Consider the following 27,657-nt stretch of genomic DNA (forward strand, 5'->3'; position numbering starts at 1 on the left):
ATCCACTAGGCTTCCAAGATACTGAAAAGAAGATACTGTCATTTATTGATTAGAACCTGTAAAACAACCTCCTCAACATCCAGGGAGTTATACAAGTCAATAAAGAATCACAGGATAGGTCAATCTGTTAGAGGCTGATACTCATTCTGAGAGAAGCAAAGACTTATAGTTCACATCTTTTGAGTTCCTTTAGGGGAGTGACATTAGCTAAAACATTTGAGTAATAAATTCCAAAACTTCATCCTTATTAAAAAAAACATGGAAAAACTAGAAAATCTGTGGGAATGATCATTTTCAAAACGATGAAAACCAATCAAAAGTTTACAGCAACCCTGAGAGTGTTTACTCATGAAAAAAGGCTGAATCTCAGTAAGAACACTGAGATTTGTGGTATTGTAATAATTTACCTCAATCCCATATCCTGCTCTCAGTCTAAAGAGAAGCCTTGAAAATGACAGCTCACATTCCAGTACCAATATTGGAAGCAGGAGAATGGGCTTTATTCTGAAAGAATTGTAACTTTTTGTCTGAACTGTCTGGTGACTTCCTAGAAAACCTTCTGAAAAGTTTTGCCTTTACCCTGCCTCACCCATAATTTGCCTAGTATGAAAGCTGTTACTCTAATTTATGCAAAACATTTACTGGGAAATGTTTAGACACTCCTGAGATAATAGATAATGAGATACACGATGGAGTAACTACAAACCTAGTGAGGAAAGGTTGGGAAATGGGAAACAGGGCTTTGAGAGGTTCTGATGAATTCCTGGGAAGATACAAGGCCATGACTGAGAGAAGGCCCTACATTCTCACTTCTGGTTGACTTTCAAGCTCTATGCAAACAAGAATTGAATGCAGAGAATGCAGAGATGCAGACTGCCTGGCTGAATGTTCAGTGTGTGCTGCTCTCCCTCCCTCCACGTGTGACACACACAAAGCACCTCTGTCAAGATGCAAAGATTGGGAGATTTTCTGGTTCCAGGTATTTAAGTAAAATCTCGGTCCAGTAGTTAGCAGATGAATAGGCTAACCTAACAGAGATTTCTGTGGCCACACATGAAAAAGAATACAGACTCTATAAAATGAGTCACTATTAAACAACAGCAAACAGCAATAATCACAAATCCCAGGGAGGGGTGAGAATCTGATGTCCAGGAAGTGCCACAGTATTCAGTATTTCAACAACAAAAAAATAAAAGGCAATGAAAAATTCTAAATTAAACATAAGGAAACAATTCCATTTACAGTAACATCAAAAAGTGTAAAATACTTAAAAATAATTTAACTAACCCTGAAACTTACACTGAAAGCTGCAAAACACTGTTGAAAGAAATTATGCTAAATAAATGGAAAGGCATCTCACATTCACAGATTGGAAGATGTCTAAATAGCAACTGTAATATGTATAAATGGCAATATTCCTTAAACAATTTATTGATTCAACAAAATCTCAATAAAAATTCCAGCTTCTTTTTTTTTTTTTTTTACAGAAATGGACAAGCTCATTCCATAATTCAAAAAGAAAGGAAAAAGGTGTAAAATGCCAAGACAATCTTAAAGATGAAGAATAAAGTTGTAGGACTCATAATTTAGAATTTTTAAAGTCACTACAAAGCTACAGTAAAAAAAAATAAACAAACAGTCTGATGCTGGAATAAGGATAAGATAAAGATCAACAGAACTGAACTCAAAGTCCAGAAATAAACTCACATGTCTAGTCAACTGATTAACAGCATCATTACCAGATGAGGACAGGGAAATTTGCCTTTATGACTGTGGGGTGTGGTTGTCAAGTTACACTCTTAACTAAAGTGCAGAATATAGTTGTAGGGGTAGTTTTGCTACCCCTACAATATGACCAAACACCCCATCACTGTGGGTGGTCTGGCACCTTGAACTAAAAAGAAATTACAATCCAGAGGAGCCAAACACATAATCCTATGATAGTTTTCACTGACTCTTCACATACCTGAGGTACTATATAAAGGCTGCAAACGCACAGCAATTAAAGTAGATAAAATCTAAATTGTGACTCCTGAAGTCTGAGACAGAGAAACCTGAAATCATAAGTCAGGGATGGAAGAAAACTAATGACCCTTAAGTTCTTCCTCAATTCTCAACCAGACTTTTAAGAAATAAACTGCCAACCCCTCATATTTTGAGGGGGAGGGTATAAACACAGAAATCAGAAATGACTTAACTCAGAGGCTCAGCTTTGTCCGTAAAGACAAAAAAGTAAGCAGAGAGACAGATTCGGGGAAAAAAGAATTTAAAGCAAAGTACTGCATTCATTCATGAATAACTTTGTTTTGATATTAAGATATTTAACATTTTTTTTTTGCTTACTTCCTATTAAATAAGATCTGATGTATGTTGATGGTATGTAACAAAGTCCTGGAGTGGGGGGGGGGGCACCTACATTCCACTGGAAGAAGATTATAAACGAATACATATCATAACGGGTGGTAGCAAATACTATGAAGCAAAAATAAAGTTTATGTGTGAGCTAATTTTGCTGCTCTAACAGACCAAGTTGAACAGTGCTGAGACCTCGGAGCTCTGCATTTTGTGCCAGTTAATCTTTTTGGAGGTAGCTAGAGAATTAAGTCTCAGGAACAATTTTCTATTCAGACAGGCACTTTCCAAGTGGAAAAATAGAAGCATTTAAGACATAAAGCTTCCCTTAATAGTACATAAAAAAGATACTTTAAAAATTACTAGTCTTAGAAGGAATGAAATTCTTATACATGCTACAATATGGATGAACCTTGAAAACATCATAGTGAGTGAAATAAGTCAGGCATAATTGGACAAATATCATATGACTACCCTTACATGCAGTATGGGAATAGGCAGATTCACAGAGACAAAAAGTAGAACAGAGGTTACCAGGCACTTAAGGGAGAAGGGAATGGGTGTCTATTTGAAATGATGAAGTTCTAGAAACAGATAATGGTGACAGTTGGACAAGACTGTGAATATATTTAATGCCAATGAATTATAGACTTAAAATGCTTAACAGAGCATTACCCTATATTATATTTTACCTCAATAAAAATTACTTCCAAGAAGTTCTTTGGAAAAGAACGCCTCCTCAAAGTGTCCAAGAGCTGGGCAAGAGAGGAGTCTTTATAGCATACAGGCGGAGACTCTGTGGGCAGTGCGGGCAGTGGGAACAGCATCAGGGGACTGCTCCCCCCACGTGACTGACCATCTTCCATAGCCAACCTTGGAGGATAAGGATGCTATTTCATAAATGGAGTTGGAAAGTTTCTTTACAGGTCTATTACTTATGTTCAGAATAGCTTTGAAAATTACTCCCCTCATTTTATCTCACCTCCAGAATTTTTCTGAAAATGGTCAAAAGCATAAATGCTTAAAAAAAAAGACACAAAGTATTAAAGTAACTAACATGGTCATTCCTCTTACTGATAAAGACATTATTAGAAATAGATATCTGTTATTGAGTATAAAGACATCCAAGTAAGAGTAAAATTAAGCCAGTGAGAGGACATGGTCTAAAGACTAGTTAAAAAAAAAAAACCTGGAGCCAACAAACAAGAAACTTATAAAACTGTCCTAGAAGATACAATGGTCCAACTAACAAATAACGAATGTAGTTTGTTTTCAGTGTGAGGTCTCTGATGTTCAGGGAACGCAGCAGTCCTTCGGTGCTGTTATCATTCCCTGATTCCTGGATGGCTGACCAACTCTATAGGTGGGAAGATTGTTCTGGCAGGAAAAGGAGGAAGTAAGCCATTTCCACCTATTAGGCCATACCATAGACTATTTTTGTGCTTTAAAGAAGGAAAAGTGATGTGATCAGATTTCAAAAAAATTCACTTAGGCTGTAATACATGGACCAGAACATCAGGAAGCCACTGCAAATTGTTCGGCAAGATTTTCACTATATTAAGGTGGTATTCGTATATTCCTGAGATATCAACCATTTGGTATTTTGTTGCTGCTGTTGCTTAGGCAGTTATTCTGTTGTTCTCGTTTTGTTTTATCTTTACAGCTGGAAAGGATACTGAATGAGCTGAGTAGATATTCTCCTGAGGAAGTACAGAGAATACAAGAAAGGGGAAAGGAAGATCTACAGGGAGAGGGAATGAGTCTGTAGTTTTACTTTTTCTTCTCACTGAGTTTTACTTTTTATTCTTACTCCTATAACCTCTTTCAAAATGCTTAAATTAATTCTAAAGTCTGCCAATATCTGGTTTTAAGTCTTAAGTCTACTAAAAGTTTTAAAGTGAGAAATTACAGGGGCACTTACCATGATAGAAGAATGTCTAATATCTAGTGCATAGGTATCATCCCAACTATGTACACTTAATTTTAAAAACTTGCTCATATCTTCTCCTTTGATCCCAAGACTGTGAAGGCCATTCATCATTTTTCCTTCCAGTTTCAGCATATCCAAAAGACTTCAGGTTTAAAGAAAAGAAATGTTTTACTTTGATTTGCCAAAATTTTTTATTAAATCCTTTAAAGTTCATAGATATCTCAAAGCATTAGAAACAAGTTTTTATGGTATTTTTATTAACAGCACAAAAACACATTATTAAACTCATTAACAAACAGGACAAGAATTTCTAATTAGTTATCTAATTAAATTAATTCTAAAGTCTGCCAATATCTGGTTTTAAGTCTTAAGTCTACTAAAAGTTTTAAAGTGAGAAATTACAGGGGCACTTACCATGATAGAAGAATGTCTAATATCTAGTGCATAGATATCAAGAAACAAGTTTTTATGGTATTTTTATTAACAGCACAAAAACACATTATTAAACTCATTAACAAACAGGACAAGAATTTCTAATTAGTTATCTAGTGTAAACTATATTGAGTTTTTTTAAAGTTATAACAAAATCTTCCTTAAAGGGCAAGACATTAAGGTATATATATATTATATTCCTTCACCAAGGAAGTGAAAATAGTCATTCCTGAGGCAAGCCAAAAATGAAAGGAAAAAATACAGTAGAGGTTACTCTCTTGATACAAAAAACAAGATCAAACATGACCTAAAATACAAAGTTTCATAAAAGCATGAAAATTCACATATGTTTAGAATACATATTAAAATTTCTAATTGCATATACAATAATTTGACAGCTCTTAGTACTACTAATGTTAGAAAGTATTATTGCTAAAAGTAACAAATCATCAATAAATGACCTTATTGACAAAGAGTCAGAGCAATTTGATACTTTAAACCACTGCTTATCAAGTTCACTCTGGGTCTCATAACAACCTCAGGAAGTCTCAAGAGATGCCAGTGAGGCTCAGAGAGATGAAACCTCCTGCCCAGGAACTTAGCCAGTGGACTCACAGAGCTGAGACATGAAGGCCATCTGCAAAGATAGGTAAGGCTGTACAGACCATGGTAAAGCATGTTCATGTTGGGGAAGGTAAAAATCTACTAGGCAAGGAGGAATTCTGATTATTACTTTTTTGAAAACAAGTATTTGTATTTATTATATTTAACCCAAGTGCTTCATTCAAAACTCCATTCATGGAAACCACCTTGCCTTTCAGAAATGAACAGAATCGGAATAAAGTGATATATTGGCTTTAGATATAGTTCTTCAGGAGGACTATAGAAATCTACATTTAAAGAGTAGAGAGCTAATATCTAAACTCCTAAGAAGGTTGTTTTGGAAGTATTTCAAGCTGGCCTGTATGACAACCGCACAGCATGTCTGTATCCTAGACAGTTCTGACTGTATTACAAAGCAGACATTTTACCATTCCCTTCAAATGTATTAGAAGATGAATGTGATTAAAAAAAAAGCACCACCTTGAATATCATAAATTACCAATAATAAGATTTGGTTGGGGCTATAACACTACACTGGTGTGGCTTCTTAAAGTTCTTAATCCCTTTAGTCTGAATTTTCTCATTTGTAAAATAAGAACTGTGGATGGCACTGCCAATGTTCTCTCCATTTAAAAAATGTTATGATGCTTATTGAAGAGATACTTTTAATGTGATAGAATTATAATACTCTTCATAGCTTCTGTAACTACCATCTTTGTTATCACTACGTAGTTTTCAAGGAAACCTATCAACAGAAAAACTAGATAGAGCTACATGGTACGGTACCCTGAAAAGGGCATGAGATTTCAAACCCTGAAACTATTTGCTAGTTGTGTCCCTATCTTTATGTGAGATCTCAGTCTTTGCTTCCCCATACATAAAAAGAGAACAGCAATAATCACCTGATAGAGTATTACGACTAAATGAATTTACTACTAAGTACACAGTTGCTCTCAACAGCACCAGTTTCTTCCTTGCTCTTTTCAAATATTGAATTTTGAATACAAAATTTAAAAAAAAAACTGGTTCTTGAAATATGATAGGTTTATCAGGAAAACTGGATTGTTAAATAATACAAAACTATTTTTCATGCTTCTCTTTTAATAGTTACTAGGAAAACAATAGAATGGAAAAGACTACAGATATCTCGTCAAGAAAATTAGAGATACCAAGGGAACTTTTCATGCAAAGATGGGCACAATAAATGACAGAAAAGATATGGAGCTAACAAAAGCACAAGATATTAAGAAGAGGTGGCAAGAATACTCAGAAGAACTATACAAAAAAGATCTTCACAACCAAGATAATCATGATGGTGTGATCACTCACCCAGAGCCAGACATCCTGGAATGCGAAGTCAAGTGCGCCTTAGGAAGGATCATTACAAACAAAGCTAGTGGAGGTGATGGAATTCCAGTTGAGCTATTTCAAATCCTGAAAGATGATGCTGTGAAAGTGCTGCACTCCATATGCCAGCAAATTCGGAAAACTCAGCAGTGGCCACAGGACTGGAAAAGGTCAGTTTTCATTCCAATCCAAAAGAAAGGCAATGCCAAAGAATGCTCAAACTACTGCACAATTGCACTCATCTCACACACTAGTGAAGTAATGCTCAAAATTCTCCAAGCCAGGCTTCAACAGTATGTGAACCATGAACTTCCAGATGTTCAAGCTGGTTTTAGAAAAGGCAGAGGAACCAGAGATCAAATTGCCAACATCTGCTGGATCACTGAAAATGCGAGAGAGTTCCAGAAAAACATCTACTTCTGCTTCACTGACTATGCCAAAGCCTTTGACTGTGTGGATCACAATAAGCTGTGGAAAATTCTGAAAGAGATGGGAATCCAGACCACCTGACCTCCCTCTTGAGAAACCTGTACACAGGTCAGGAAGCAACAGTTAGAACTGGACATGGAACAACAGACTGGTTCCAAATTGGGAAAGGAATATGTCAACACTGTATACTGTCACCCTGCTTATTTAACTTCTATGCAGAATACATCATGAGAACTGCTGGACTGGATGAAGCACAAGCTGGAAGCAACATTTCTGGGAGAAATATCAATGACCTCAGATAAGCAGATGACACCACCCTTATGGCGGAAAGCAAAGAGAAATTAAAAAGCCTCTTGATGAAAGTGAAAGAGGAGAGTGAAAAAGTTGGCTTAAAACTCAACATTAAGAAAACTAAGATCATGGCATCTGGTCCCACCACTTCATGGCTAACAGATGGGGGAAAATTGGAAACCATGATAGAATTTATTTTGGGGGGCTCCAAAATCACTGCAGATGGTGACTGCAGCCATGAAATTAAAAGATGCCTACTCCTTGGAAGAAAAGTTATGACCAACCCAGACAGCATATTATAAAGCAGAGACATTACTTTGCCAACAAAGGTCTGTCTAGTCAAGGCTATGGTTTTTCCAGTAGTCATGTATGGATGTGAGAGTTGGACTATAAAGAAAGCTGAGCGCCAAAGAATTGATCCTTTTGAACTGTGGTGTTGGAGAAGACTCCTGAGAGCCCCTTAGACTGCAAGAAGATCCAACCAGTCCACCCTAAAGGAAATCAGTCCTGAATATTCATTGGAAGGATTGATGCTGAAGCTGAAACTCCCAATACTTTGGCCACCTGATGTGAAGAACTGACTTATTGGAAAAGACCCTGATGCTGGGAAAGACTGAAGGAGAGAGAAGGGGACGACAGAGGATGAGATGCTGGATGACATCATCGACTCAATGGACATGAGTTTGAGTAAACTCTGAGAGTTGGTGATGGACAGGGAGGCCTGGTGTGCTGCAGTCCATGGGGTCACAAAGAGTCAGACACAACTGAGCAACTGAACTGATCATTAAATTTGCTTAGAATCTTTCACTGGCTTCTCCTGCCTTCAAGATAAAAGGCCAAAATGTGAAACCTGGTTCCACAATCTTTGTCCACCTGTGCAACCTAAGTACCTTCCAGCTCTTCACTGCATACTCTGGCCATATTAGACCATGCATTTTCTCAAATATGTCATGTTTGCAGAACCTCCACTCTCTACTCTACCTGATTCATCCTTAAATATCACTTCCTTGAAGAAAACTGATATCCATTGTCCCCATCGAGAACAAGTTTAAAACTCTCAAAGCACTACACTTTATCTTTTAGAAACCTTATCACAATGTAATTATTACTAAATTTCAATTATCCCACTAGACCCTAAATTCTGTTTAGGACATTTCTGTCTTGTTCACCACTATACCCCCAATATCTAGCAGTCTCTATACCACAGAAAGCATTCAGACATTAGCCAAATGGAAATTTATTATTGAACTGATTTTACCACATTGAATTTTAAAGCTGCCTGCATTACAGATACATATTTATCCAGAGATCAAACTGTGAGCCAGACAACTTCACTAAGATACAGAAAAATTACACAAGTGGGACAATCAAGACACCTTTGTGACCTCTTTCTTTCTGGTAGTTATACTGTACTGACATCACTCAAGTCTGAACAGGCTGGCTATCAAAATAAGTAACATCCAATATGTTACCAGAGTTAATTTCTTGGGCGGTTCTACTTGACCAGAGTCTCGTCCACTCTGGGGCTGGGGTAACTATTAAGTAGCTCTATGGTAGATGTAGCTAAGGTAGATACATAAAACACATATATGGAACTCCTCAGATTTATTTGGTCGGTGTTGGAGAAGACTCTTGAGAGTCCCTTAGACTGCAAGGAGATCCAACCAGTCCATTCTGAAGGAGATCAACCCTGGGATTTCTTTGGAAGGAATGATGCTAAAGCTGAAACTCCAGTACTTTGGCCACCTCATGCAAAGAACTGACTCATTGGAAAAGACTCTGATGCTGGGAGCGATTGGGGGCAGGAGAAGAAGGGGACGACCGAGGATGAGATGGCTGGATGGCATCACTGACTCAATGGACGTGAGTCTGAGTGAACTCCAGGAGTTGGTGATGGACAGGGAGCCCTGGCATGCTGCGATTCATGGGGTCGCAAAGAGTTGGACACGACTGAGCGACTGGACTGAACTGATGTGCCTTCTTCCCTAGTCACTGCCCCTGCCTCCTACTGCCCTAGTCTCCCTGGAGGTGAGAGTCAGGCTTGGGCACACGCTGTGTGACCCAGTGCTGACCTGACCCTAAGCATGAGGGCTTTGGCTCCTCTGGGATCACAGGAAGAAAGGTTGCGCTGTGGGCATGACATCAGTTCTCCACAACCCCAAAATGCAGAAGATAGGAAGAAAGAGAAAAATTATGTTTCCTTCACTTTCGTGCCCCAAATTCTACAGTACTGGTTGCACAGCACCTCTCTCCAAATCTAGGACATAACCTCAATATTAGGACATGGTCCTTCCTCTCCTCTTTCTTGCATCATTTTCTTCCATTCATCAGCCTCTTCACACTGTTTTTTATCTGACATTCTCTGATCTTTCCTGAGAACCTCTTTCTTTGATTGTGATATAAATATCCTCATATATTTTCTTTTCTCTCCTTTAAGGGAATTACAGTAGTTTCAACTAGTGATCCCAACAAGAAGGAACAAAAATGTATCACACATCGTGCAGATCACTAATTACCAGGTGAGGACCCAAGAGGGTTCTATTTCTCAAATAACCTGTAGCCTTTCCATTGATAAATTACATCTCAAAGTGTTCCTGCTATAAAAATTTCCCCATACAATGCCACAGAAAACTTCAAAATCTACCTGCCAATTCTGCCCTCTTTTAAATCTATTTTCACTGTTCTTGAGCACAGATGTAATTTCTGTACTTTGAAGCTTACAGCCAGGAGCTAACAACTGCTCTTCTCTATGTGTAGTATCTATCCTTCACATCTTAGATTAGCATTTTCCCAATATTAGGTGCAAAAACTCAACTAAATAAAGATAAAAACTTCACTTGAAATCAACTTCTCAATCTTTCCTGTGTTTTCCTATATATTTCTAAACTTGCTAAGAAAATGAAAGTTTACATTCAAAAAAAGCAAACTGAATTCAATTAAAACTAAATATTTGAAATAAAGTATTGTGTTTACTAAATTCATCTCATATTCTAATTATGAATTTTTAAAGTAGTTTTATGACTCTCTTTAAAAGTAAAATAAATTCACTTTGATTTGTCTTCTGTGGCCCACGGCTTTTCATTTACAGCTTAATGGCCACGATAAATACAAGACTTTCTAATTCTGCACTAGAGTATTTTGGGGAACTTTTTTGACCTAAAGAGACAGTATCGAGCAATCTATCATTTCCTTCTTTTGGCCACACCGTGCTGCATCAGGGATCTTAGTTCCCCAACCAGGGATCAAATCTATGCTCCCGGCACTGGGAGCATAAAGTCTTAACCACTGGACTTCCAGGCAAGTCCCTAGCAATCTAACATTTCAAGTTTACTTTCTGATGGATACAAGCACTTAAAATTCTTCCTGCTGGTTTCTTTATTCTGCGAAAACATCTCATACTCCTTTCACATCTTTCCTGAAGGGTACAACTCCCTAGCTACTCAGCGCTGGCCCAAGAAACATTCAAGCTAATGATAGACCTAAAAGGCAGAGGAACCAGAGATCAAATTGCCAACATCCGCTGGATCATGGAAAAAGCAAGAGAGTTCCAGAAAAACATCTACTTCTGCTTTATTGACTATGCCAAAGCCTTTGACTGTGTGAATCACAAGAAACTGTGGAAAATTCTGAAAGAGATGGGAATACCAGACCACTGGATCTGCCTCTTGAGAAATCTATATGCAGGTCAGGAAGCAGCAGTTACAACTGGACATGGAACAACAGACTGGTTCCAAATAGGAAAAGGAGTATGTCAAGGCTGTATATTGTCACCCTGCTTATTTAACTTATATGCAGAGTACATCATGAGAAACGCTGGGCTGGAAGAAACACAAGCTGGAATCAAGATTGCTGGGAGAAATATCAATAACCTCAGATATGCAGATGACACCACCCTTATGGCAGAAAGTGAAGAGGAGCTAAAAAGCCTCTTGATGAAAGTGAAAGAGGAGAGCGAAAAAGTTGGCTTAAAGCTCAACATTCGGAAAACGAGGATCATGGCATCTGGTCCCATCACTTTATGGGAAATTGATGGGGAAACAATAGAAACAGCGTCAGACTTTAATTTTGGGGGCTCCAAAATCACTGCAGATGGTGACTGCAGCCATGAAATTAAAAGACACTTACTCCTTGAAAGAAAAGTTATGACCAACCTAGATAGTATATTCAAAAGCAGAGACATTACTTTGCCGACTAAGGTCCGTCTCGTCAAGGCTATGGTTCTTCCTGTGGTCATGTGTGGATGTGAGAGTTGGACTATAAAGAAAGCTGAGCACAGAAGAATTGATGCTTTTGAACTGTGGTGTTGGAGAAGACTCTTGAGAGTCCCTTGGACTGCAAGGAGATCCAACCAGTCCATTCTGAAGGAGATCAACCCTGGGATTTCTTTGGATGGAATGATGCTAAAGCTGAAACTCCAGTACTTTGGCCACCTCATGCGAAGAGTTGACTCATTGGAAAAGACTCTGATGCTGGGAGGGATTGGGGACAGGAGGAGAAGGGGACGACCGAGGATGAGATGGCTGGATGGCATCACTGATCGATGGACGTGAGTCTGAGTGAACTCTGGGAGATGGTGATGGACAGGGTGGCCTGGCGTGCTGTGATTCATGGGGTTGCAAAGAGTCGGACACGACTGAGCAACTGAACTGAACTGAACTTGTCAATTAAAGATAGTTTCAAATAATAGGACAAGAATAACTCTAGGATTCAGAAACTTCAATTTTATCATCTGAATAAATTTCTCCAAGGTATCTTTCAGCTCTGATATTCAAAGACACTTAGAATATTCTATCAAAATAACAGAGTTGCTTTGCAAAATCAAATAGATGTATTTGCTTTAAAGTGAATATCTGCATTTCAACAAATACTAAATTCAGAACAAAAGTGCACCTTTACACATAAACCAGAGTTTGTATCAGTAATTTAATACTTACCTAAAAGGATCATAGGAATCCATATCAACATGAAGTCCATTTATATACAGACCAGCATCACCTGGCTGAATATTAAATTTATCTTGAAGATGCTGGAAATAGAGAAAATAATTAACCAAATGATATAACAATAGTTGATCTGCGTCAGGAGTTGGCAAACTATTTCTATTGAGTTGGATAGCAAATATTTTTCGGTTTGCCAACTACTCAACTCCATCCTGCAGCCCAAAAGCACCACTTCTAATCAACAAATGAGCATGATTATGTTCTAAAAAAACTTTCATGCATTATGACAGGCCGCAGCCCATATTTGGCCTTTGGGTAGTACTGCCCACACTTGATGGGAATCTTATAAAAGGTTAGAGAGACAATACTTGAGTATTTTGATTTTGTAATATGTGATATTAATTTCCTAATGCTACAACTACTACTTACCTATTACATTTTATACTGTATGTGCATATGCACACAAACACTTAGCATTTGACAGCTGGCACATTCCTATTCTTTGATAGCCCAGAACTCAAAACTTTGGTGTATGTGTAAAGATTTAGCAATTACTCTAAATTCATAAGTTTCCATGAAAGAAGTGTTTCAATGTTCACTTTTAGTTAACTAAAACTTAACTTTTTTAATTGATATAAATACTGATATAAAAATTCTAATATCTTATGCTTTCAAATGTTATCAAGAATTTTTATAATTTTGATGTATTTTTTCTTCTACTTAAGAGTAAACAGGTTTTAACGTCAAGTGAATAAACTTTTTCTGACTTTGTTATTGATTTCTAGTTTGCACTGAGACTGAGAATTTTTTCCTATTTATTCCACTTTCTGGAATTTTTGCAATTACTACTTTCCCTTGGTCTTCTATATCTTTACTTACTTTCTGACCATTTCATTAGTCTTAGAGAGGTAAATTATACTTCTCCTTCCATTTCCTGTAGTTTGTTTCATGATGGTGCTGCAGTGTTTTGATGTAAAGATATCTTCAACTTCTCTATTTTCATTAGGAATTGTATCCGTTAGTGTTATAAAGGGCCATTTTTTGTCACTGATATTTTTATTTTTTTTGTCATTAATATTTTTAGAACAGAATTTGGCTTCATGGCATTTTAAGATCATACCCTTAGAACATAGTATTTGCTTGATATACCTCTGCACATTCTTTCATTTTTGACATTTCTGAATCATGTTAAGGGTTTTTATTTCACATACAAACATTAGGTGTCTGTTTCACACCTAATGAAACAAACAGAAAAATTTTGCTAATATGTTAAGCTTATTTACATTTATTGATATCCTAGACTTGGTTAGTCTCAAATGGGATTCTTTCATGCTGTTTACTCTTTCAAGATGCATCTTTAAAGTTCTCTTTTTTTTTTTTTTCTTGTTCACTCAGCTCTCTTCATGCTTCGGAAGATTTAGACTTTTCTCTACTAGTTACTATCAAACGTGTATATTTATTTAATACCCTCCATCATCTTTTTAATCAATAGCTAACGATTTGTTACTAAAAATAATAGAATAAGCCTTTAAACTTTTCCTGCTGCTTTTCCTCTTGGACAACCCAATTTTACTCAATAGTTTTACAGTCATTAGTGGTTAGTCGAACCCAGGTCTCCCACATTGCAGGCGGATTCTTTACCATCAGAGCCACCATGGAAGCTCAAGAATCCCATTTGGTCTTTCCAATTATCTCTTTTACTTCCACAATATCACCTCTTAAACCTCATGAAACTCTTCAGCCTCTGGAATCAAAATCACACAGAGCAAAGCTTTGATGACCAGGAACACCCATTTTGGACTCTTAACTGAGCAAAAAATAAATTGGATTATGCGATGCCACTGATACACTGGCATTCCTTTCTTTTCCCTTCTTTCCCAATCTCTCTTCCTTCTTGTAAGTGGCATTATTCAAAAAACAAGAATTCTTATAAAAAATGCATTTTGCTTGAAGAATGGTGAGAGCAATTAGGAAAATTACAGAAAGGAGTAATACTTAGTTTTAAAGGATAAGCAAGAATTTGTTAGGTGGTCAGTGAAGCAAAGAACATCCCAGGAAGGGATGATGTGCTGTGGCTTCTATCACTTGGTCTCCAATGAACCATGCATCTACTTCATTATCATCATCAAAACAGCCTGTATTTACTAAGAGCTTATTCTGTCTTGGTGTGACGGACACTGTTAACTGGCTAACCTAGCATCATCTCTGGGCCACTTCTCCTCTGATTGCCTCAATTACTAGAAAAGTAAAAGACACCTGCTCCTTGGAAGAAAAGCTATGACCAACCTAGACAACATATTAAAAAGCAGAGACATTACTTTGCCAACAAAGGTCAGTCTAATCAAAGCTATGATTTTTTCAGTAGTCATGTATGGATGTGAGATTTGGATTACAAAGAAATCTGAGCACCTAAGAACTGATCCTTTTGAACTGTGATGTTGGAGAAGACTCTTGAGAGTCCCTTGGACTGCCAGGAGATCCAACCAGTCCATCCTAAAGGAAATCAGTCCTGAATATTCATTGGAAGGACTGATGCTGAAGCTGAAACTCCAATACTTTGGCCACCTGATACAAAGAACTGACTCACTGGAAAAAATCCTGATGCTGGGAAAGATTGAAGGCGGGAGGAGAAAGGGATGACAGAGGATGAGATGGTTGGATGGCATCACTGACTCAATGGACATGAGTTTGAGTAAGCTCTGGGAGTTGGTGATGGACAGGGAAGCCTGGCGTGCTGCAGTTCATGGGGTCGCAAAGAGTCAGACCCGACTGAGCGACTGAACGAAACAGCACTTTCCTAGTTCCCTCGTAGCTAGGAAGAACCACATTACAAAATTCTGGCCTATGAGACAGAAGTGAAAGTTGGCTGAAGTGTTCTAGGAAGGCTTTAGTCAAGATGAACATGGTTGATCTTCCTACCTCTTTCTGCTTTAAATATAGATAAGCAGTTTGGAACTGTGGCAGCCATTTTGCAACCATAAAAGAAAAAAAAAAAAAAACATGTCTGTGGCAACCTACTTTGAGACTTCTTTTTAATGTGAGAAAAATGAACTCCTACTGTTTAAGGCCCTGTGTGCCTGGCATTCTATTACTTAAAGCCAAATTAAGTCCTATGTAACAAAGCCAGGCAGTGTTCTCAAGCACTTCCTAAGTATTTACACAATTAGGATCACTTAGAGTCTTGAGGTAGGTAATTTAAGAGAGCATTTAGCAGAATCTTATCAAATTTATGATCATTTGTGTACTATATGCTATAGGATTCAGTAACAGTCCAGTGGTTTAAATTTTTCTCAATCTTCACAAGCTTTTAGGCAAAACTTTTATAGAAAACAGAAGAATTATCTCATGGCCTTTATTCTCTATTTTGTGAAGAAAACCATATAGCATGGGCAGAAAATTTGGAGTATGTAAGGTTAATGAGAAAGTAAGTAGGATCTATGTCAGGAAAGATTGGACAGAATAACAAACTGTATATAAAGCAGACAATTTAAAAATGGAACAGCCTGTTTTAATCATCAAAAAGTACAAGCTAATATTTTTTCTATGAAAATTAAAGATCCAAAGTCTAAAATACAGTGTTATTAGTTTAGTAAATTTCTTTAAAAAAGGAGTTCAAACTAACCTTTTGATTTTCCTGTATTTCCTCCCTCATAAGCTGATTTACAGCAATTCTGGTCAGAGATCTGGGAACATAAATAGAGATACAATTCATTCTTCCTTAAATGTTTAGGACTAAACTATGATTCAATGCAAGATAATACTCTGGATGAGAAACTAAAAATTCTAAAGGCATTATAACTGAGAAGCACACATTTCCATACAGCCTATTTGATGGATGGAACAATGGCTTTCACTTGACAAGGTATTTGATTCATGTGGAACAGAGGTTGTAAAAAAGTTCATGCACACCCACGGCATGCATTATATACTATCAGGGCTTGTTTACTACTAGGTATTTATTTTTCAAGTATTCTTGATTGAAAATGTTATTTTGTGTTGTTTTGCCCATAGGGAGAAATTCTGCATGAAATTACCACTGTCATTATATGTGTTGCTGCAAATAAGAAATTTTAGAATATTTTTACATAAAGAATTTTGGTTAAGCTGGGATCTATACTGGAGTATATAAGCTCTAAAATACTGATAATATTGACTTCATATATTTACTCTTGAAGAGCTTATAACTCCTTTATAATTTAAAAACAGCACAAATGTTTTTTAAATAAGTCTATTGATTATATTTATTTGACCTAATAACGCCTAATGCTTATTTATCTGCCAATTTTATGCATAGAAGAAAGATTTAAAAGTTAAAAGACTGTTAATTCAAAGTTGACATTAAGTAAAACTCAAACAGAAAGGGTATCTTAAAACAACCCATAATAAGTGTGTATTCTTTCCTAAAATTTGGCAGCATTTGAGATAAAACTGCAACTGAAAATTTGATAATACAAACTTTTTCATTCACTTATCAAGTATTTCATTTCAATGAACATTTCCTGGTTGTCTACCGAGTGACTTTTTTTTTAAAGAAAAATAAAAACCTTTTATTAAGTCTGAACATAGAGACAAGATTTTTAGCCTTGAGCATTAATTATGGCTGCGCCATTGATGGGGTCTGGAGGAAACCAATTCAATTGTTTCATCCTCAGACTGAGGAAGCTTCCACAAGTTCATGGTGTAATGAATTATCAGAGTAACTGGAGAGATGTGATGAAGAGTTCTATTTTGTAGTATGTAACAACACGCATGCACAAGACAATATTTTGCTCTAGTTTAAAAACCCCAATATATAGAATAGAGACCCTCATTTTACAAACACTATAGAAACCAGAATTAACTGACATCATTAGGTTGAATGAAATCAGCCATTTTCATAAAATTTATTTAATGGAAAGAGTCCTGCCTTTCATCCAATCAATAACCTTTAATATACCTGGCTTTTATGGGGAAGTTCTGTGAAATGTCTTTCATTAATTTTATGGCATCATAAACTGGAGTGGACATTATTTGAGAAGCTGCTTGAAAACTAAGATCTGGAAGAAAAGAAAATATCATTAAAGAAACTGACATGTTAGACCTTAATAGATATTTCCATGTAATTTAAATAACCCTTCTTACCATGCATTCATATATAGACACATTAAAAAACACTCATACTTACCATTATTCAGAACTTTTAAATGAAATGGAAAGCTATCACTTCTATCCAATTAAGATAAGTTTTACACTTACCTTTACTGATAAAATCTGAGACAGTGTAAATAACAAGTAAATGAATATAATATTATCAGAGTCCATTACCAGCTTTTGCTTTTTTCTAAACTGTTCCATACCTAGATGACTCAAATTGTTATTTAAGTCTTTCACTTTGCCTCTCAAATCCAGATTCTCATATTTTTAACTGTCTTCTTGGTTTTACCACTTGGATACTTCAAAAGCAGCATGTTCAGTAACAAATCTGTGATATTCCTGCCCAACTTTGTCCAAATCTAGTCCTCTTTGGTCTTCTCTTTACAACAAATTCACCACTGTCCATCCAGCTGGGTAAACCATGAATCCAGCAGTTGTTCCTGGTGTCTCTTCTCCCTCACACTCCATTTTCAGCATTCATAAAGGTCTTTGATACTCTCTCTAAATAACCTACCCTCGAATTTATTCCAAACCTTTCTCAGACCTCTATTCAATTACCCCTTCTTGAGGAAGCCTCCTTTTTCTGTTACCCCTTCTCTGCCCCATCTCACCACTCGGATCTTCCTGACATATGCTTTTCTTAATTTTTTGTTCCTTTATTCTGCAGCAATTGTGATAGTGATTTTTACACTGGTTTTTAAAATTGTTTATGTTTATCCAACATCCTTTGAAGAAACATGATGTCTGTTTTAGCTCTTTTTACCTTTGGAATATGTGTTTTTCAAAGTGTCAGTTGCAACCCATTAGTTAGTAGTGAAATCAGATTAATGGGTAATGTGAAGGTTTTTTTAATCACATGAAACAGGGTATAATAAAAGAAAGTTTTATCAGAATTAATAAAATGTAGTATTTGGCTTCCCTGAGAGCTCAGTTGGTAAAGAATCCACCTGCAATGTAGGAGACCCTGGTTTGATTCCTGGGTAGGGAAGATCCGCTGGAGAAGGAATAGGCTACCCACTCCAGTATTGTTGAGCTTCCTTTGTGGCTCAGCTGGTAAAGAATCAGTCTACAATGAGGGAGACCTGGGTTCTATCCCTGGTTGGGAAGATCCCCTGGAGAAGGGAAAGGCTACCCTCTCCAGTATTCTGGCCTGGAAAATTCCATGCACTGTATAGTCCATGGGGTCACAAAGAGGCAGACACACTGAGCGGCTTTCACGTTCACTTCTAGTAAACATATATGGGGCTTCCCTGATGGCTCAGATGGTAAAGAATCTGCCTGCAATGCAGGAGACCTGGGTTTCATCCCTGGGTTGGGAAGATCTCCTGGAGAAGGGAATGGCTACCCAATCCAGTATTCTTGCCTGGAAAAAGCCAGGGACAGAGGAACCTGGTCAGCTACAGTCCAGGAGGTCGCAGAGACTCGGACACGACTGAGCGACTAACACACATATACACACACAGTAAGCATACATATCTGTAGTGAAGTTTTTTTTTTTTAGTTTTAAGTGTATCTATGTATTAACACATTATATATTTGTTGTATGGGTCTTGATATAAAATATATTTCCTACTCCAGGTGTCAGCCAAAAATCATAAAACCATGGTTGTAGGGACATTACTGATTCCTAGCAGAAATTCAATAAATATGTTAAATAAATCAAAAAAGGAAAAGAAAAGGTCTTGATCACTTCCCTTCTCCTGAATCTATTTCCTTGGCTTCTGTGACGTGCTCTTCCATCTCTCATCATCATCATTCCATTGTGTCTACTTGTCCCACATAAATGAGCAAACAGACTCTCCCTTGTGCACTAATTTGGTTACTCTGCACCTTCAGTTAGCACTTCCACCTTCAAAAACCTCTAAGCTAACATTTTGCACTTTTAAAACCTTCTCCGTATAAGGACTTTGTATTTACTCCACCACTGGAACTGGTCCTCTGGATATGTCACAATTACTTCAAGTCCATTTTTTAAACACCAGTCTCATTATTTCTGAGCCCTGTATTCAACTCCAAGCCTGTTTTATATTCTCTTTACAGAGGCTCCAAGCTGGAAATTTTAAAGTCATTTTTGAGTCTTTTAATCTCCTGAATACTTGCTAAATCCAGCCTGCCCATCTATGCCTCTACCACAGCAAAGGTTCTGTCTCTCACTATACTAATTCAATGATGTCTTAACTAGACTTCCTATTTCTAGTCCATCTGAATATACCTTACACAGACATTACGGAGGTTAATTAAGACTAAGCTAACTATGCATGTTCTCTGTTTACCAGTCTTTAAAAGCACTCTATCACTTACACTTTTCTAAATTATGGGTACCCTGGAGAACACTTTGGGTTTCCCTGGTGGCAAGCAACAGTCTACTTTCTTCTCCAAAATGTTCTCCACCATGCCCTCCTTCAGGGGATCTTCCCAACCCAGGGACTGAACCCAGGTCTCCCATATTGCAGGTGGAGTCTTTACTGTCTGAGCCACCACCACGACCACCACCAACAGTGTGCATCCTTAGTCCCATCCATGGGGTTGCAAAGAGTCAGACATGACTAAGCATGCACATTGTTGTTGGTGGTGGTGGCTCAGACATTAAAGAATCCACCTGCAATATGGGACACATGGGTTCAATCCCTGGGTTGGGAAGATCCCCTGAAAGAGGGCATAGGGGAGAACATCTTGGAGAAGAAAGTAGACTGTTGCCTGTCTACAGCTGGAAGAGTTGGAGAGTCATGGAAAGTGGCTGAATATGGGTATGTTGGTTTCTTTTGTGGGGTGAGGAAAAAACGCTATAACTGATGGTGTGTGCTGTGCTAAGTTGCTTCAGTCATGTCCGACTCTGTGTGACCCTATGGACTGTAGCCTTCCAGACTCCTCTGTCTGTGGGATTCTCAGGCAAGAGTACTGAAGTGGGTTGCCATGCCCTTCTCCAAGGGATCTTCCCAGCTCAGGGACTGAACCCGCAGCTCCTGCATCTCCTGCACTGCAGGTGGTTCCTTTACCACTGGGCTACCAGGGAAGCCCTAAAACTGAGTATGGTGACAGTTAAAAATCTCTAAAAATATACCACACTTAATTCTACTCTTTAAATGGTGAACTGTATAATGCATCAAGTATATTTCAATTGGCTGTTGTATTAAAGAAGTTGATGAGATGTTATAAAACTTATGGATTCCACAGAAAAGGACATCCCTATGATCCTAGAAATTATAAATAAAATAGAAAATTACAAACTGAAAAGGAATTACAGTTTAATCCAAACTAAATTTTGGTCTCAAAATACCTGCTTATAGGATCTCAGTACAGAAGCTGTTTTGAGGTCATAATGAAATATGCAATGGTCTCTAAAGATCAAAATTTTAAAGAGAAGAAAACTAAGATTTAGTTCTGATTTCTCTTAACTTACTAATCAGGATTTTTAACCACTGCTGTAGATACCCTGAAACAGTTTAATACTGGACAGGAACATACAAGATAACTCATACATTAAAAATGATTAGGTAATATCAGATAACTGCATATCATATAATTTTAAATCTTCCAGAGATAAAATATAACTTGCTTGATGAATAACATTTCAATTAAATTTTATGTCCACAAAAAGCAATGCACAGTCACATAATTAGTAATTATTATTGCCTAAGAAATAATTTACATCATGTTATATAAAAGCCTATTTAACAAAACAGAGATCAGTTACCAATATGCTATTTTAACATAGACTGAAATACTATACCTTGTAGTTCCCAAACTTTCAAAGGCATCATTTCTTTATTACTCTCAATCAGGTATTTTTGGAATGCTGTCAGATTATCTCTAAGATCTGAATATCTTTCTCTGTATTAGAATATTAAGTAATGTTAATTATCATCATGTGTTATAAACTACTATTATACAAGCAGTATATTTTTGAAATTATCTCTTCCTAATACTTAAGACACAAACTAATGGTTCAAGATAATAACAATTATGCAGCTACAGTGACAGAATTTAAAAATACGGAGGGAGACATGCATGTCTTCTTTTAATCAATGTATAAAACAAAACAAAATATGGAGATATACACTGTCATTTGTTAACATTACCTATAAGGGATCCAAGGGTGAGGATAGAATTATTAGTTTTTATGTTATACACTTTTTCTTTAACATTTTATAAATTGCAAGTCTTGCTTTTATAATTAAAAATAAACTCTATTTTATAAAGAAAGACATCAATGCTTCCCATAAAATTTTAGTTTATTTCTGAAAAGTTCCATCTTTGAAACTTATAAAGAAAACTTATATAAGATAATTTTGCCCAATTAAACATATCCACATATTCTTACAATTCGCTGATCATGATTATTCGTTGGATCATGGAAAAAGCAACAGAGTTCCAGAAAAACATCTACTTCTGCTTTACTGACCATGACAAAGCCTTTGACTGTGTGGATCACTACAAACTGTGGAAAATTGTTAAAGAGATGGGAATACCAGACCACCTGACCTGTATCCTGAGATTCTGTATTCAGGTCAAGAAGCAACAGTTAGAACTGGACATGGAACAACAGACTGGTTCTAAATCAGGAAAGAAGTATGTGAAGGCTATATATTTTCACCCTGCTTATTTAACTTATATGCAGAGTACATCATGCGAAATGCTGAGTTGGATGAAACACAAGCTAGAATCAAGACTGCCAGGAGAAATGTCAACAACCTCAGATATGCAGATGACACCATCCTTATGGCAGAAAGCGAAGAAGAATTAAAGAGCCTCTTGATGAAAGTGAAAGAGTAAAGTGAAAAAGTTGGCTTAAAACTCAACATTAGGAAAACTAAGATTATGGCATCTGATCCCATCACTTCATGGCAAATAGATGGGGAAACAGTGGAAACAGTGACAGACTTTATTTTGGGGGGCTCCCAAATCACTGCAGATGGTGACTACAGCCATGAAATTAAAAGATGCTTACTCCTTGGAAGGAAAGTTAACACCAACCTAAATAGCATATTAAAAAGCAGAGACATTACTTTGCCAACAAAGGTCCATCTAGTCAAGGCTATGGTTTTTTCTAGTAGTCATGTATGGATGTGAGAGTTGGACTATAAAGAAAGCTGAGCACCAAAGAATTGATGCTTTTGAACTGTGGTATTGGAGAAGACTCTTGAAGAGTCCCTTGGACAGCAAGAGATCCAACCAGTCCATCCTAAAGGAGATCAGTCCTGAATATTCATTGGAAGTACTGATGCTGGAGCTGAAACTCCAATACTTTGGCCACCTGATGTGAAGAACTGACTCTTTTGAAAAGACCATGATGCTGGGAAAGATTGAAGGCGTGCAGACAAGGGGTAACAAAGGATGAAATGGTTGGATGGCATCACTGATTCAATGGACATGGGTTTGGGTGGACTCCGGGAGTTGATGGTGGACAGGGAGGCCTGGCGTGCTGCGGTTCATGGGGTCACAAAGAGTTGGACATGACTGAGCGACTGAACTGAACTGAGGTATTCTTAAAGACTGACAAATAATAATGCAGAAGAATGGCATTTTACCATGCATATAATTAAAATTATCTTATTCTCCAATTTCTCATGAATTCAACACATAGTACCACTTCCTATTATTAGAGAGAATTCTTTTTTAAAAAGTTTACCTAGCTACTGGCACAATTTATAAATAAATTTTGTATTTTCAACAGTAAGGAGAAATGAGTATTTTAAAGTGAGAGGAAAACTGTGTATACAGAACACACACACATAAATAGATTAATCTCATAGTTAACAGTAATACATGTACTGCAATGTCCTATGTTGAAATTTTACTCCAATGTGGGACTATATTTTGAAAACTAATCAAGACTACCCTTACAGTGAAAAAGCAATAGAACTTCTTTGAAAAGAGGTTCACTATGAATTTACCACTCCTTTCACAACATTTTGTTACAGAGTAATATTAAGTTTGTAAGAGCTGTTGTGTTGCTTTTCATGTTTAATCATAACCTTAATGATAATTTTCACTGGTAAAATTATGTATGTAATCCAGGCAAAAAGACATTATTCATAAAACACCTCAAAGCAAAAGCTTTTTGCTTAAATCAATTGTGTAAAACCTGGGTACTTCCTCTCCAAAAAAACTAATATCCCAGGGTTCCAAAGGCTTTTTGGAATATGAGCAATTTATTCCCAAAAATAGTTATGTTTAAGAAAGTATGGATTCTACGATGTGAGACATAGCTGGAAATGGGATAAAAACGTTATCTACTAAATAAAAACCTTCCTTAAATCCATTTTACAAGAAGCATTAACAGGTTACAAGCATACAATTTGTTCAGCAAACTACAGAAATGTAACTCAGTCATCTGTATAAAGCAGTATAATGTCCAAAAATGTTCCCCTTGCTCTGTACAATTATCTCCTCACAGAAGTGACGTAAGTGTGCTTTATACATATTTGTAATATTATATAAAAACCAGAATTGAAAGAGACACGTGTACCCCAATGTTCATCGCAGCACTGTTTATAATAGCCAGAACATGGAAACAACCTAGATGTCCATCAGCAGATGAATGGATAAGAAAGCTGTGGTACATATACACAATGGAGTATTACTCAGCCATTAAAAAGAATATATTTGAATGAGTTCTAATGAGGTGGATGAAACTGGAGCCGATTATACAGAGTGAAGTAAGCCAGAAAGAAAAACACCAATACAGTATACTAACACATATATATGTAATTTAGAAAAATGGTAATGATAACTCTGTATGTGAGACAGCAAAAGAGACACAGATGTATAGAACAGACTTTTGGACTCTGAGAGAGAGGGAGAGGGTGGGATGATTAGGGAGAATGGCATTGAAACATGTATACTATCATGTAAGAAGCGAATCGCCAGTTCAGGTTTGATACAGGATACAGGATGCTTGGGGCTGGTGCACTGGGATGACCCAGAGAGATGATATGGGGAGGGTTGTGGGAGGGGGGTTCAGGATTGGGAACTCATGTACACCCGTGGCGGATTCATGTCAATGTATGGCAAAACCAATACAGTATTGAAAAGTAAAAAAAAAAAAGAAAAAAATTTGGAAAACAATTATGTTCAAAATTTAAAAATAAATGGGAAATATATGCCTTAAAAAGAAAAAAAGAACTAAAGATATTAATAAAAATGGTTCTTTATTTTTAATTAATTTTGCCTTTCTAATTGAATCACAAACTTGCCCTTCTTATTAATAAGGAAAACCACACATAAAACTAAAATTCCCATCCATTAACATTCAGAGAGCACTCACCATCCTATTCCTTGTCTTCAATCAGTGATGCAAGAAAAGCAAAGGAGGAGAAGTTTACTTTTGGAAAGGTTACTTATATGTGTATATAAAATGAAGACCAGAAGTTAAAAGGTATTTAATATGGCAATCTTGGGACAGAAATTTAGGGAAATAAATATTTTCTCTTTTAAGACATGAAAGTGTTGATTTTTTAATGCTAAAAACCTAATAACAACTATGAGTTCTGTAACCCATCAGAAAAGATTCTACAAATTTTTGTTTTAGTTTTTGACCACAGATAACGTGGATCATTTTAAATTTCCATTATCTCTAATCGTACTCATTATCCTGTGGAATTAGTGATTATTTTTCAATTTTGAGCTTTTTTGCATTAACCCTGTGTTACTTTTGTAATAAAAACAGTAATATGTATATTTTTAGAATGTGAGACATATGCCAACACAACATATTGAATCTATTCCTTTAAAAACAAGCTTAATAGTATAGTAATAGTTTCAATTCTATTCAGACTTACTTTAATTTCCCAAAGAGAAATCCTTGAACTTCATTTGTTTCAGTAACATCTTCTGCAGTAGTATTAGCCACAGCTATAGTTTAGAAACAAAAACAAAATAGAATGAACATATTTCAGACTGGAAGAGGGATATGTGATAAAAAATTAGAACTCAAAATCAAATTCCCTTTTTTTTTTTTTACCTTTTCTTTCATGGATCAGTCTAATGATACAAGAGTGCGCTCTCTTAGTAAACAATCTTGACTACTAAATACAACCAGCTATATGCTCTATAGATCATTCTGTAGTCAAGCTCCATTTTATACTGGAGTGATAAACCAAGAGACTGATCCAGACTTGCCCAAAGTTTCCAAGTCTCTGGCAGAGGCATGGGTTGGCAGTGGCCTGCTGAAGGGCTGGGGGCACTGAGTGTAGCAGTGCAAGCATGGGACCTTTTGAAAGAGGTCACCATTATCTTCATCATCTTCACCATAGTTTGGTCACAGGTAAATAACAAAGGTGTTCATTGGAGGACTGATGCTGAAGCTGCAACTCCAATACTCTGGCCACCTCATGCAAAGAGCTGACTCATCGGAGAACACTATGATGCTGGGAGGGATTGGGGGCAGGAGGAGAAGGGGATGACAGATGATGGTGGATGGCATCACTGACTCAATGGACATGAGTTTGAGTGAACTCCAGGAGCTGGTGATGGACAGGGAGGCCTGGCATGCTGCAATTCATGGGGTCGCAAAGAGTCAGACAGGACTGAGAGACTGAACTGAACTAACAAGGAGGGAACACAGCCCCACCCATCAACAGAAAACTGGATTAAAGATTTACTGAACATGACGACCGAGGATAAGATGGCTGGATGGCATCACTGACTCGATGGACACGACTCTGAGTGAACTCCAGGAGTTAGTGATCGACAGGGAGGCCTGGTGTGCTGCGATTCACGGGGTCGCAAAGAGTCAGACACAACTGAGCGACTGAACTGAACTGAACATGGACTGGAATGGGTGGATTTAACTCAGATGACCATTATATCTACTACTGCGGGCAGAAATCCCTCAGAAGAAATGGAGTAGCCATCATGGTCAACAAAAGAGTCCGAAATGCAGTACTTGGATGCAATCTCAAAAACGACAGAATGATCTCTGTTGGTCTCCAAGGCAAACCATTCAATATCACAGTTATCCAAGTCTATGCCCCAACCAGTAATGCTGAAGAAGCTGAAGTTGAACGGTTTTATGAAGAACTTTTAGAACTAACACTCAAAAAAGATGTCCTTTTCATTATAGGGGACTGGAATGCAAAAGTAGGAAGTCAAGAAACACCTGGAGTAACAGGCAAATTTGGCCTTGGAATGCAGAATGAAGCAGGGCAAAGACTAATAGAGTTTTGCCAAGAAAATGCACTGGTCATAGCAAACACCCTCTTCCAACAACACAAGAGGAGACAGTACACATGGACATCACCAGATGGTCAATACCAAAATCGGATTGATTATATTCTTTGTAGCCAAAGATGGAGAAGTTCTATACAGTCAGCAAAAACAAGACCAGGAGCTGACTATGGCACTGACCATGAACTCCATATTGCCAAATTCAGACTTAAACTGAAGAAAGTAGGGAAAACCACTAGACTATTCAGGTATGACCTAAATCAAATGCCTTACGATTATAAAGTAGAAATGACAAATAGATTGAACGGATTGGATCTGATAGAGTGCCTGAAGAACTATGGACGGAGGTCAGTGACGCTGTACAGGAGGCAGAGATCAAGACCATCCCAAGGAAAAAGAAATGTCTAAAGGCAAAATGGTTGTCTGAGGAGGCCTTACAAATAGCTATAAAAGAAGAGAAGCAAAAGGCAAAGAGAAAAGAAAAGATATATCCATTTGAATGCAGAGTTCCAAAGAATAGCAAGGAGAGATAAGAAAGCCTTCCTCAGTGATCAATGCAAAGAAATAGAGGAAAAGAACAGAATGGGAAAGACTAGAGATCTCTTCAAGAAATTACAGATACCAAGGGAACATTTCATGCAAAGATGGGCTCGATAAAGGACAGAAATGGTATGAACCTAACAGAAGCAGAAGATATTAAGAAGAGGTGGCAAGAAGAACAAAAATCTTCATGACCCAAACTCACCTAGAACCAGACATCCTGGAATGCGAAGTCAAGTGGGCCTTAGGAAGCATCACTACAAACAAAGCTAGTGGAGGTGATGGAATTCCAGTTTACCTATTTCAAACCCTAAAACATGATGTTGTCAAAGTGTTGCACTCAATATGCCAGCAAATTTAGAAAACTCAGCAGTGGCCACAGGACTGGAAAACGTCAGTTTTCATCCCAATCCAAAGAAAGGCAATGCCAGAGAATGCTCAAACTACCACACAATTGCACTCATCTCACACACAAGTAAATTAATGCTCAAA

At 37.1% G+C, this 27,657-nt stretch overlaps 1 protein-coding gene across 1 annotated transcript in view; it reads right to left on the reverse strand.

Moving 5' to 3' along the window:
- The window catches only part of LOC128057624 (UDP-glucose:glycoprotein glucosyltransferase 2-like), a 141,721-nt gene that overhangs the window by 85,482 nt on the left and 28,582 nt on the right, over positions 1–27,657 (reverse strand). The window contains exons 7-12 of the mRNA XM_052650081.1: positions 25,239–25,311; positions 21,188–21,288; positions 17,261–17,360; positions 15,947–16,007; positions 12,319–12,410; positions 4,274–4,424 (exon numbers count right to left, since the gene is read on the reverse strand). Of these exons, the coding sequence (XP_052506041.1) occupies positions 4,274–4,424; positions 12,319–12,410; positions 15,947–16,007; positions 17,261–17,360; positions 21,188–21,288; positions 25,239–25,311 (578 nt within the window). The remainder of the gene's footprint in view (positions 1–4,273; positions 4,425–12,318; positions 12,411–15,946; positions 16,008–17,260; positions 17,361–21,187; positions 21,289–25,238; positions 25,312–27,657) is intronic.

Source organism: Budorcas taxicolor, chromosome 12 (assembly GCF_023091745.1).
Source record: "Budorcas taxicolor isolate Tak-1 chromosome 12, Takin1.1, whole genome shotgun sequence".
Lineage (NCBI taxonomy): Eukaryota > Metazoa > Chordata > Mammalia > Artiodactyla > Bovidae > Budorcas > Budorcas taxicolor.